This window comes from Tachypleus tridentatus, chromosome 2 (genome assembly GCF_004210375.1).
Source record: "Tachypleus tridentatus isolate NWPU-2018 chromosome 2, ASM421037v1, whole genome shotgun sequence".
In the NCBI taxonomy this organism is placed as follows: Eukaryota; Metazoa; Arthropoda; class Merostomata; order Xiphosura; family Limulidae; genus Tachypleus; species Tachypleus tridentatus.
In genome coordinates this window covers 133,278,780-133,292,879 of record NC_134826.1, presented here as the reverse complement: position 1 = coordinate 133,292,879, position 14,100 = coordinate 133,278,780, and the positions used below count along the sequence as shown (strand labels likewise).

Below are 14,100 nucleotides of genomic sequence, written 5' to 3'. Positions count from 1 at the left end.
TTGACATCTTCATGTGTTCCAAGCTCTTTTACATTAAGATAATTCTGCAAAATTTGGAAAAGATGATAATCAGATGGGGCAAGGTCTGAAGAATAAGGAAGATGTGGAAGTTTTTCCCAGTATAGCTCTTCAATCTTTGCAAATGTGATCCTTGCTGTTTGGGGCCATTCATTATCCAGGTGGAACACAACAACTTTACAATTGATCAAAGCAGGCCTATTTTCTTTTAGTGCAACATTCAAGCACTCTAACTGTTGATAATAAAAGTCTGATGTAATCATTACATTGGGTAACAGCAACTCAAAGTGGATCACACCAACAATATTGCACTAAATGCTTAACAAGACTTTCATAGGGTGGAGGTCCATTTTGAGCAGTGCTTTAGCCAGTTTACCTGCACTGAGCCATTGTCTGCAGCACTTAACATTTTTATAAAATATCCATTTTCCATCTCTAGTCACTAATGTGTCCAAAATATGTGAGTTACAATCACAAAAGTGCTGAGAAGTGCAAATGTCTGCTCTTGCTCTAAGGTTGGCTTCTTTCAAATCATGAGGGACCCATTTTCCAAGTTTTGATACCTTTCCAAGCTGTTGCAGATGATGGTGAACTGCTGAATGAGTTGAATTAAGCTTCTGTGCTAGTTCTTCAACTGTTACAGCACAATCTTCATTAAGTGCAGCCAGCAGCAAGTCATCATTAAACTCAACAGGACAACATGAATGTGACGCATCACTTAAGCTGTAGTTGCCTGATCTGAACTTCTGAAACCACCTTCGACATTTTCTTACATTGAGAGACTCTACACCATAAAACCTTGAATGTTTCATGAACTTTCTGCTGCACTATTGCCTTTTTAAACCTCATAAAGCATTATATGCCTAATGTGCTCCTCAGACACATCTATTTTCATAAGGGTATATTTGATTAATGATCTGATAAAGTGGAGTTGGGTTAGTTTCTTTTATTTATATGGACATTTTTATACATGTCCTACTACATATTTTAGTCATTAAAGTCTTCTACAAAGACGAAAATGATGATGCACTTTCTGTATTAAATTTTCAGACATTACTTATGGGATGTTGTTATATAACAACAGAATAACCAAAGTTATGTTGCTATAAAGAATAAATGTTAATTGGGTAGTATATGAATAAAGGAAAACTGGAGTAAAGAATAGTTCTTTTATCCATTGTTCTACAAAACTAGCTATTATCTCTGTCTGACCACAAATGAAAATGTGCTTACTAGAGGTTAAAGATCAAAACAAGGATTTGATGTTGTTTACTTTCTTGTTTGTAGTTCTGTATGTTTCATCACTTTTACTTTTAATTTTTGTAATTCGTTGTTGTCTGTTCAATTTTACATAAAGCTACTTGAAAGTTATTTATGCTAGCCATCCATAATTTTGAAGTGATAGACTATAGGGAAGATAACACCATCTGCTATTAACTCTTCATGGATTATTCCAACTCAATGGTGTACTTTCAATTGTGTACTTTGTGTAGTTTCACAAAGAAACTGAACCCAGTACTTTGTGCCTATGGATGCATTATAAGAGTAACATTGAAAGTACACCATCTGCTATAACTCTTCATGGATTATTCCTACTCAATGGTGTACTTTCAATGTTACTCTTATAATGCATCCATAGGCACAAAGTACTGGGTTCAGTTTCTTTATAGTAATGGGATGGAAGTATCATAAAAACAGTCTGGCAGCATTAACCACCGGATCACTCTGATTCTTCGCTTTTATTAGAACATTGCACAAAACTTGTTTAACTGTTTCAGAATAAGAGATAAATTTTGAAATAACACGATGGAATAACAACCATAACTACTGTACTCACTATCAGTAACTTCTGAACTAACCAGAAATATTAACCAAGTAAATGGTGTACTCTAAAGAGTTCCCATTTGAGTAATTGTACATAGATAAAGTCACCTAATTCACATGTATAAAGCATTAAAAAAACATAAGGGGATGAAATCTAAACATGGCTCCCTATGAGACTTCCCTTGAACCCTAAGGGTATATGATGATTATCAGTCCAGCAGTTCATCAGTTAAAAGCAGATATATGCACAGGTGTTTGTCAAACAATGATTTAGATAATAAAAAAATAGAAAGTTTCCCTCTCCCGACAGCCCCTTCTGTCAATAATTGTTTTTCATTTTAAAAAATGGTTACGTTCTAAAGCTAAAATATACTCCCTAACACTTATCTTTTTAATCTTCCAATTTTACATATACAATCACAGATATTGGATTGACAGATTAGTGCAGACAGACCTTTAAATTTATAATATATCTATGCATAGCCTACAGAAGGTTGAATGGCCTCACACTCTGTTTTATAAAAATGGTTGGCTTGTGCTTCAACAGATTAATTTACATTAAATAGATGTAAATAATTCACCAATTACAACAATCCTAAGTCTTCATGGTATTTGAGTATTTTGATCAGAATACTTGATACTGAACAGAAAACATTTTTTTGTTTGTTTGTTTTGGTTTCTTTCATTAACAAAAGAAAATTTTGTCGTGAATTTACAAAGTACATATATATGTATGATCACTGGAGTATTGGTATGTGGTTTAGAAAAGAACGATAATGAATACAGGATGATTACATTTACTACTACTGTTTATGGATTGCATGGATCAGAAAGATCAACCAGTATCATGGTTCACAACACACGCCTTATATAATTTATGTCTTAATTATGAACAAACTTATAACTGTTTTGCTTTTAATGACCATAATATATACTTGCAAGTCCGTAAGCTTGTATAATATTCAATTAAAAAATCAAACTTTTAAAATGCCTTTAGAAACTACAATAATAAATTAGCAATGCTGTACATTTTACCTAAAAAGCAGCACTCTATTTTTCATTATGCATCTACTTACCAACATATAATCATTAACACAACTTCATTGTCTGGCTTGGCAATTAGGATACTCAAATTGCAATCTGTGAGTTCAAAAGCAGTCAGCTTATTCTTACCCTTTCAGTCGTAGCAGTGTTATAGTTAGATGGTTAAACCAACTTTTCATTAGTAAACAGTAGCCCAAGAGTTGGGTGTGGGTGGCATTGACAAGTTGGCTTTTCTCCAGTCTTTCATCTTTAAATTAGGGATGGCTAACATGAATAACCCCTCAGTAGTTTTGCACAAGATGCAACAAACAAACACAAAGTTCTAACTGCAATGTATATCTGGAATGCATGAGGTATCAACCGAGATATAATTTTCACTATATTAGTAATAAAACACCCTCAGATCTCATCAAGCCAGCAGGATACAGTAACAGTACAAACGTTTTGTCAGCAGTGGATAAGATGAACATAATGTGATGGAAATATGATGACACAATCTTCTTACTGGAAAACCTCCAACAAACCACATAAAAAATTCAGTGCTTAAAAATAGAATAAATATAATATTACTGTCATCCGAAAAATAAAATGGTGCTTTGTCAGCTTCACAAAAAAAAAGGAATTTGTTTACACCTTAATAACCTTTAACTTTAATAAAGTAACTAAATGTGGTGAATACCACAAAGACATATTTTTATTTCAAAACTCCGACCTAAAAAATTGTTAATCTAAAGGTTAAGATTTTTCTATCTTGAAGTAAAATGAAACTTCATAAAAGTTATGAACATCTGATAACAGCACTACATAATAAACTGAAAATAATATTAAATAATACAATTAACAAGGGGCAACAGTCACTCTAGTTTGCTACAACTGACATCAAAACTTACATTCTGACACCAGGTGGAGGATTCCACAAACACTCGCCAGTAGCCAGGTTAGCATAAATGTGTTCTTTAGTACGAGGTTCGACAATCTCTATCCAATCCACCCTATGAAGCAAATAAAGTTTCTACACACTGGTTTTTAATTAAATTTCTGTTAAATTCAAAATAAATACATCACACATTCACAAACCAATTAAAATAATAATTATTTTCTCCTGTTTGCTTGTCAAAATAAGTTAAAATGATTTAAACTTACATATTTCACATATCAAATTATTACGCGTGCAGCTTTGAATAAGATTCTTTTCTGTATAAGACAAGATCGTGGTGACACACGTTCTGTTTGTTCCGGTTTAAATGTCTTGCTGCTTTATAATTGCACGTGACAAATGGTTCTTAATGATATATGTTCAGTTTACATAGCGTTACTTCCTTCTGTACTTGCATAAAACAGGTTTTATTAATATTCGACCAGTTTCAATGATGCCATATCCTATTGTACTTGCATTTGACAGGTAATGGTAATATTCGTTCTGTTCGAATAACGTCACTTCCTTTCGAACAAGACGGGTAGTTTTTATTAAAAACAAACAAATATTAATCATTTCTCTGACTTAAACATGCGTTACTTTCTCACATTCACAGTTTAACATTAATTTTCCAGCAGTTGCTTTGTTCAGTTACTACCTTAGTTTCAATAAATTTATTTTTTACATCATGTGGCAATTTATTAACGTAAATCTCTTTAAACTTTCGTAACAAGTAACCGGTATACCCAGTTACCATGAACAAATAATTCACTGATCTAGTAATCTAATACATACTCTATGTGGGTAATAATCACCATGAAAACACACTAGAAAACTAATGGATCAGTTCAATGCACTCAAGGCATAGGAACTGCCCATGAAGACCTCTCAGAGACAGGGTCCACGATAAATAGGATCCCATGGTGCTATTAAATGGGGTATTAAAGGGGCCCGATGGTAAGGCCATAGAGGGCCCACATATACTGCGCTACGCCTCTGACAACAGTTGCATGCGTATATTTACCAGGTCAGATGTCCACACCTATATACTTAATATATCAGGTTACCAGGATTAATATATTTAGTGAACCGTAATTACAACAAATCCACGTCTGTAAAATCTACGGGCCAGTTCACCACAGCTACACATATATTGAGTGACTCGGGTGTCCATACCTGCATACTTAACGGATCAGGTTGTCAGCAACGTGTGTGTGTCTTCTTTTAACAAAGCCACATCGGGTTATCTGCTGTGTCCACCGAGGGGAATGAAACCCCTGATTTTAGCGTTGTAAATCCGAAGACTTACCACTGTCCCAACGGGGGACTGCCAGCACCGTACATTTAATGAACCTAGTAACCACGGTTACCTATCTATACTTAATCTTAAAACTTTGACGTGGTATATTTAGCAGTGTTTATGAAGTATTTTAAAGAATGTCACAGAACTACAACAAACAATACGGTACGAGAACATATTTTTATATCCTGTCATTCCTGGACCAATAATATGTACATATTAAGATAATAAAAAGTGTGACGTCATCATCACTTAATAATATCAACAAAAGGTTCGTTTCAGAATTTTGTGCAAACCTATCAGCACACATTAGACCATTAATTTTGCAAAGGTAGCTAGGAACAGCACATACCATCGAAAATTAGATTAGTGAGATTGGCCAATAAAAAGAAACAGAAGTTTCGGGGAGCTCCTGGTTGTCTAACAAGGTCTTTGTTAAATTTTAAAACTATAATAACTATCAAGTCGATAACGACTGAACAGCGGGATTTGACTGTCACTCTTTTAATGTACACACGGCTTCAAAGCGCAAAGCTCGTTTCAGGGGTAACGGGTTGTGATCCATAAATTCTCGGATTCACATTTTGGGTATGTTAACCAATATTAGCCACACCCAGCCCCACTGGAAAGATCTCAAGAGTTAGGAGGTATACGTTTTTGTTATTAAATGTATGCGTAAGTATTTGTGTGTATAAACAACTAAAGTTCATAACTCCTTAAGACATAAACAAGTGGAAACATCTCTATAACTTAAAAGAACGATACAGATACAAAATAAGATATGTGACAAGTCAGTTGACCGAGGTATCCGTATGTCACATTACCAGTTTTGGACTCCAGGATGAAACAAGCACCTCAAACTTTGATGAACCTTAAAATAACAGAAAAAATTCCCTTCCAATCAATTATGTAAATTATTTCATTAGTATGTGCATATTAATGAGGTCAGAGAGTTTGTGTATGTTTTCTTATAGCAAAGGCACATCGGGCTATCTGCTCGATCCACTGAGGGGAATCGAACCCTTGATCTTAGCGTTGTAAATCTTTAAACTTACCGCTGTACCAGCGGGGAACAATGAGCTCGAATTCAGATTACAAAGGCCTGTGAACTTCATAAAAGTTTATTTGGTTTTAACAACAGATTTTTCATAATTCAATTTCGCAGATTTCGAAAATAAATCCTTTTTTTTTTAATCATGTAAGGATTTTTTACACATTGGGAAGAAATAAAAATTTTCATTCAAATCAAATTTACAAAAAATTGACCTCAAATATAACAAATTATAGTTGGTTCATTTACACAACTTTTGTTGCCACAGTAACGAATAACTAATATTTAAAAGAAAAAAATAACGTTAAAGTCCACGCACAAACACTACCCAGAAATGACACGTCATCCGACCTGTTAACCAACCATTTATATACTAGCGGTGTGTTTCTCCTGGGTTATAGAACGACCAATAAGACTCACGTCACGATAGGCCTAGCGAACTCTATAGCCAATGGTTGTCAACAGTTTAAGTGAAACAAAGTGTGATACAATTTCAATGAAAATGATTCACTTATGTGAAAGAATATATGACGTTTTGTAAAAAATATGTACGTGATAAAAAAAATTGATATAATTTTGAACGCTTACAATGGATAATCCATATGACGTAGATTTACATTATTTTGATAAAACAACAACTATAAAATCATGTTTAAAGATAGCCTTTACATATCACAAACGGAGATACAGACAACTTGAAATTGTGTTTTACTCGATCTTTCAAGCGAGAAAAGTATAATTTGGGTTTTCGTGAATTATTTAAGTGTATGTCGAACAACTCGCATGGACTTTGGTACAAATATGCCTTTTTACAGGTCCCAAGCAGCGACACTGACAATTTTCGATTCTTTTGCGTTTTTCACAATTGTCCAAGTTAGGATTGCGTGGGAGAGACATGTTGTATTTTCCCACAAACGTTGGCTTCTTTGATATTTTATTTTCCATTAAAAATCTTCGTGTTATTAAAAGTGTACACCATTCAGTTACTTCCATAATAATAACAGTTAATAATATATAGAAATAATCTAGTTTAAAAAAAAACTTGCATTTTTATACAAGTAGCACAGCCAGAGGATAATGACGTATAATTAATTAACTTTGCGTGTTACAATAATCTTTGGCTTGTTAATAATCACATAAAATTATTTCGAAGGCTGTATAAGATACATTTATAGGAGCATACATTAAAAACAACTTGAATACATTGATATGCTGTGCATTGAAATGTTCCTTATATATGTGTGTGTGTGTGTGTATAAAGAGAGAGAATTTCTTATATGTAAAGTGAGCGAACAGCCGTTTTTCTTCCTTTAATGCGCACCTACTGGTGATTGTATCAACAGACATAATATCACGCGAGCCACACTGCATAGCCTAAAATAGCACGTAAATATCTCCATTATTAAGCAACGCCTCTCTGCACGAGGCGCAGCTGGTTACCGAAACGAGCGATTTAAATGACAGGAAGATGGTGTAAAGAAATATAAGCCAGTCGATTGGTTTGGCTTGTTTTGAATTTCGCACAAAACTACACGAGGGCTATCTGTGCGCAAGACTAAAGAGAAGACAGCTATTCATCACCACCCACTGCCAACTCTTAGGCTACTCTTTTACCAACGAATAGTGGGATTGACCGTACCATTATAACGCCCCCACGGCTGAAAGGCTGAGTATGTGTGGTGCGACGGGGATTCGAACCTGCGACTCTCGGATTACGAGTCGAGCGCCTGAACCACCTGGTTGTGCCGGGCCACATGTTTTGTTTGCTGTCAAAATGGGTTCCATGTGCTCTGCACATTATGAATAACAAATCTTATTTTGAACGTTATAAGCCCTCAGACTTGCCGCCGGCTAGACACCTTTTAAATTATTTACCCCATAATGGTAGTTTAACTTTACTAAGATTTTTAACACTTTCGCAACAAAGGTTTCAGGGCTAAAATATTATAGAGATTTAATAAGTCATAGTTTTAGTCTCGCTGATGGAGGCAGGCAAATTAATGTAAATAAAATCATAAAGTAATTACGGTTATTCAAAAGTAGGTGAAAGAATACAATAGTGGAATTTTCATATTATACAACTTACGCGTAAATATGCTGAACGCCCACATCAAAGAATACTACTTTCTAAGATATAACCATCTCTAATTTTAAACTACACCGATAAAAGAAAAAGTCATCCAGCCAGTAGCACTCGTCGCTACAATGAATGACCGTCACTTTTATAACGCGCCCATAGGTAAAACTGCGAAGCGTGACGAACAGCATAGGTCAGCAGCCTGACACGCTAACTTCTGACCCATGCACGGCCCTATGTAGAAAATCAAAGAGGGCAGTGTATTTTCTTCATTTAAATATACTTGTTTTTGTTTTTTTAAGACATTTCCTTAAGCCTTGGTTTTCTGTCAAAACAGAAACTTAAGTTGACTTTCAAAAAATTGTTATTTTTATCTGTTCAGAACTTTTCCCTCAACTGAAGGGCTCGACATAGCCAGGTGGTTAAGGCACTCGATTCGACTCGTAATGTGAGGGTCGCGGGTTCGAATCCTCATCACACCAAACATGATCGCCCTTTCAGCCGTAGTGGCGTTATAATGATGGTCAATCCCACTATTCTTTGGTAAAAGAGGATCCGAAGAGTTGGCGGTGGGTGGTGATGACTAGCTGCTTTCCTTCTAGTCTTACACTGCTAAATTATGAACGGTTAGCGCATATAACCCTCGTGAAGCTTTACGCGAAATTCAAAACAAAACAAACCCTCAACTGGAAATGTCATCTGAAGAATATCTTACCTAATAAAACATAACGTTTTTGTTGTCATTTTTAATTACTAATTATGGTAAGATTATACATAATACAAACAAAAGTAATTTCATATCAATAAAATGTCTCCCGGTGGAACAGCGGTATGTTTTCGGATTTATAACGCTTAAATCAGGGGTTCGATTCTGCTCGGTGAACGCAACAGAGAGCCAGTATAGCTTTGCAACAAGAAAAAAAATACACACACGCTCAATAAAATAACTAAAGGCAACATAAATCAATAATAACAGATTATACGCTGGTAGTAATAAAGTCGTGTGCCCCCCAGTGGTATGTCTGCGGACTCACACACTAAAAACCGGGTTTCGATATCCGTGGTGGGTAGAGCACAGATAGCCCTTTGTGCAGCTTTGTACTTACTTCTAAACAACAACAACAATAAAGTCGTGTAATTTAAAACAATACTTTAAAAGATGTATATACACTCTTCATGAATAACAGTTAAAATTTAATAAAAACACTGATGGAATTCCAACATTATGGGTTCTTCCAACATCCATTACTTGTTTCACGGAAAAGCCACATTTACGGGGATAAAATTAGCTTTGCAAAAAGCAACTCCAATAACACACAGCGTAGTTCATTGTAACTATTCATCTCCACGTTCTTTGAAATTGTCGGATCACTGAGACGTTAGTTATGGTAATTCAAAGACCGAACACGGGTATCGTTACTATCAGTTTCTAGATTCGACGAATAAAGAAAACGGCACACGTGGTAGTAATATCCACATCAAAATCTGAGATCGACTTCCACACCTCGCGTTGCATGTTTTGCGAGTAATTCTTGTAATATGTCATGTGTAGTCCAAAGGTGTTCAATAAGTGTTGCTAATGTTATTTTCTAGAACAAATCGTTTGATTCGGTTTTTGCACCCACTAAACCCTTTCATTTTTCTACACCAGGTTACCTTCTCCACTGGAAAATTTTCCGCGAACAAAACTGAGGCACGTGAAGATCGTTTAATTAAACACATACACATTAACGTTGTTCAGTAATTATAACTAATTCTGCAAACACACATAATTAAAGCATACAACGATCAGAAGCAGGAACTTAGGGTTTTTTTTTTTCAATTCTTCGTCTTTGGTTTGGTTTGAATTTCACTCAAAGCTACACGCGGGCTATGTGTGCTAGCCGACCCTAATTTAAGTGTAAGACTAGAGGGAAGGCAGCTAGTCATCACCACCCACCGCCAACTCTTGTGCTGCTCTTTTACCAACGAATAGTGGGATTGACCGAACATTATAACGCCCTCAAGCCTGAACGGGCGAGCACGTTTGGTGTGACGAGGATTCAAACCCGCGACCTTCAGATTACGAGTCGAGTGCCTTATCCACCTGGCCATGCCGGGCCTACCCGCCAGCTCGTAGGATTGAAATGATAACTATATCACACACTTTGTTTTTCAACCGTTTTCGTGAAAACGTCTATCATAACACAATAACATTTAAAATATACTTTAAAATTTTAATTTTGGATTTATTGTTTAATTTTATATGACAGCGTAATATTACATGTGCGTGTGCGCACTCAAAAAGGCCAAATCTATAATACTATGGTAGTGACATTAATAATCAGTTCAAGTGTATGTAATTAATTGTAACAAGATAACGTACAGATCTAAATTCTGTACAAATTATTAATTTTTTTAAACTAAACGGCAAAAGAATGTTATGAGATTATCTTATTCCTGTTGCTAATAATATTTTTTTACGCTGCTTAGTATATAGCGTACCCAGACTGTGAATTTAAAGTATCGTGTGATGTTGTTGAAAAAAACTCATTACGCAATCTGAGACCATGGGTGTTCTAAATGGGTGACGATCGAATCTCCATGTCTCATGCATTGCAAATATCTCGCTGCAGCCAGTGAACATGCAATCAGATGGGTGCAGCATTAAATGGAAAATATGAAAAAAGGAATGTAAACATAACAATGAGAATCTGATAACACGTGTTTGTATGAAGTAAAAAAACCTAACACGTGGTTCCTGTATTAGGTAACATTATTGTAATAAAAGCTAGGGCCTTTCGTGAGGTCTCAGAAACTTTGCCCACACGACGCATAAGAACAATGAGAAGGTTTCGGATCCCTAATTGTGGTATTACGAATTTTAATATTCTATCATACAATAATACTAGCTATCGAATTCGTATTTTAAAAACTGCAAACATCTCCGTCGCGCCAAACATCCTAGCCCTTTCAGCCGTGGGGGCGTAATAATGTTACGATCAATCCCACTATTTGTCGGTCAAAGAGTAGCCCAAGATTTGACGGTGGGTGGTAATGACTAGCTGCCTTCCCTCTAGTCTTACACTGATAAATTAGGGACGGCTAGCACAGATAGCTCTCGAGTAGCTTTGTGCGAAATTCAAAAACAAACAAACAAAATCTGCAAAAGAATTACAGTGGAAATTGTCACTAAAAAAAAAAGATTACCTTGGGCAGAATATACTACCCGACTTATAATTTCCTATTAATCAAGGACTTGGTAGCCAAGAAGCAGTTAATACTCAAAGTAATTACGCATATAAATACAATGTGACAATTTACGTTAGATACTTCCTTGGTGTCGTAAAATTTATCTGGGACATACACGCTCTTGCTATTAAATATGACAACTCATTGTTTAAGTACACCACACTCGCTCAATCAAATTATGCCTAAAGTGATATCAAGTTTTATAATAAGTGATATACATAGTATACAGCAGTTCACTGAATACAAATACTCTTTCGTCATAAGGCTCAACCTGGGCCTAGTGCGCCACTAACACCAATAATTTGTCGCAAAGTTCTTTTGTCTGGTTAGGTTCTTTTAAGTTATTTGTTGAAAATAATACAAAGTCCAGTCTGTGTGACAACAACAAATTAATTTATTCCTTCTTAACAACGCTATACACTTGTAAACAAACTTACTTGATATTAATATCATGCATTATCTACTTAACATCCGAATTGAAACAATGAGAATATAGTCCACAATATATTCCAACGAAAGTACAGATATGGAATCAGATTTCATTCATAACAGGCAGATAGAAATAAGTAAGAAAAATATATTTATGTTAGTCAGTAGCGGTCATACACGGTGTGCAGTGAGCAGGTGCCCACTAAGTCATAATCTAATTAACATTAAAACGTCTTTTAACGAACAGTAGCAAACTGGAAATAGCAAAGTTTTCAGAAAGAATGAGGCGTCAGCAACTGGCAATTTTTATTATGCCAGCTATATACTCTGTACTGGCTCTGGAACCAACTTATCTCGCACAAGGGCTACAACTAAATATGTCTGCCGCTTTTGTTTGTATCAAGTCTTCATGGCTGCAATTGAACAAAATACTGACTTCATGATGGTAAATACAAGTTTTGTATTTCTACGTTTTACTCCCAACTTGTTGTAAACTATTGATTCTGCAGGCGATAATTGTCGAGAACAAACTTTTTTAGATGTGTTATTATTTTGAACATTTAAACTTCCTATATCTATAAAACATTTTTAGCTACACATAAACTAAAAAACAAGATTAAAACACCCAAGCACGAATTGTCATTAATTTGGAAATAAATTCATATAAGGTGAGCGTGTTTCAACGTGGAGTTAATAAACATTACTTCAATTACATGCAAAATAACAGTAAAAAAAACAAATTAAAAACTGTTTTATCCAGGGAAAAATGGTAACGAAAACTGTACTAAATATAGTTAGGTTTTCTAATACAGAACACTTCGTATCCTGATAACTTAATAAGCTAATAAAAATTTAAAAAACAATACAAACGAAAAATTATGTTAGGCTTCGTGCATTATCATTAACGGCGCCAGTGTCCAGAATGTGGAAACGGGTCAAGAAAAACATGGCCGCCGCTTACAAATAACTGCTAAAGTTCAGTTATAGCCTTATTTGAGCACCTAATCGAGTGTTTCAGAGCGTGTGTGACTACCAGCATTATTCAGAGAGATAAAAGCAACACAGACCCAGCCGCCATCAGGAGGTAATACTGAATTAGTAAATTCCTTCCATTCAGAGCTTCCCGCCCATCACTGGCCATCCTTCTCATCCGACGTTCTACTTATAGGTACTTCTGCTGAATCTTCCTCAACTCACAGAGAATAGCCTCATCCACAATCCTCGTTCTTCCGTCCCCCCTCAACCAGTGACGACAAAAATCAGCCCTCACCGTTCCCGAGTCAAAACTATTTCCTCAGAGCAATTTTTAAGAAGAAAAATACCAAGCCACTTTAACCTCGCCTTTCTATGAAAGAGAGCTTTCTCGGCACACCACCTTCTTCCCACACAGAAATCTAGACACTGGATTTTTAGATCCCTCACCGTACAGATGAAACACAAGTTAATTGTTTGGCGTTTATTGACACAAAGCAACTAGGTTATCTGCGCCAAAACATCGGTAACCGATTTAAAATAAAATTATTAAAATATGTAAAAGGGATCATGTTCAAACAAAATCCAATTTTTGAATTAAAAATGCTAATGACCCTTAAAAATAAAAAAAAAACACGCAACTGTCACGACAGCCAATAACACTGTCCAACGTCAAGGGTGAACCCATGGAAAAATATATCTAAAATAGTGCTGCCGCTCACGGTCGTAACGATGGCATGGCAGTAAAATGTGAGCTCTTGTGACTTGAGTGTCACACAGACCATATACTGATGCATCAGTCCCAGATAAAGAAAACGTTGAGTTAAAAAACTGTGACCAATGTGTGGTCCAGGCAGGACAACCTCCCCCTTACGATCCTTACGGAAGCAAAATGACAAAAGAGTAGCAGAAGGTGTGATCTGGAAAAGCTTCTTATCACGTTACTCAATACAAGTCGACTGCCAACTGGCAAAAATCATAGCTTTAAATACAGGACTGCAGTCCATGTATGGGATAGGCCCGACCGTGGTAGCACAAGAGCAGACAGACTTAGCTACGATGTCAGCAAACTCGTTCCCGCGAATACTCACGTGGCCTGGTATCCAGAAAAACTGGATAGAAGAAGATGATAAAGATAAATGGGCCAGTCGGTTTTGAATATCAATGAGAACAGCATGAGAACTAAGGTGAAGTGATTCCAATCCCAGAAAAGAGCTAAGCATGTCGTTATAAATAGT

General features: G+C 35.8%; 1 protein-coding gene across 5 annotated transcripts in view; it reads right to left on the bottom strand.

Annotated features, from left to right (window-relative positions):
• Positions 1 to 14,100, bottom strand: part of LOC143245146 (rho GTPase-activating protein 39-like) — an 80,612-nt gene that overhangs the window by 56,631 nt on the left and 9,881 nt on the right. For 4 of the 5 annotated variants that reach the window (XM_076491124.1, XM_076491126.1, XM_076491127.1 and 1 more), the window contains one exon: positions 3,777 to 3,878. The exons of the other annotated variant lie outside the window; for it this stretch is intronic. In XM_076491124.1, the coding sequence (XP_076347239.1) occupies positions 3,777 to 3,878 (102 nt within the window). Of the gene's footprint in view, positions 1 to 3,776; positions 3,879 to 14,100 lie in introns of those variants that run through there. 5 annotated transcript variants of the gene reach the window in all.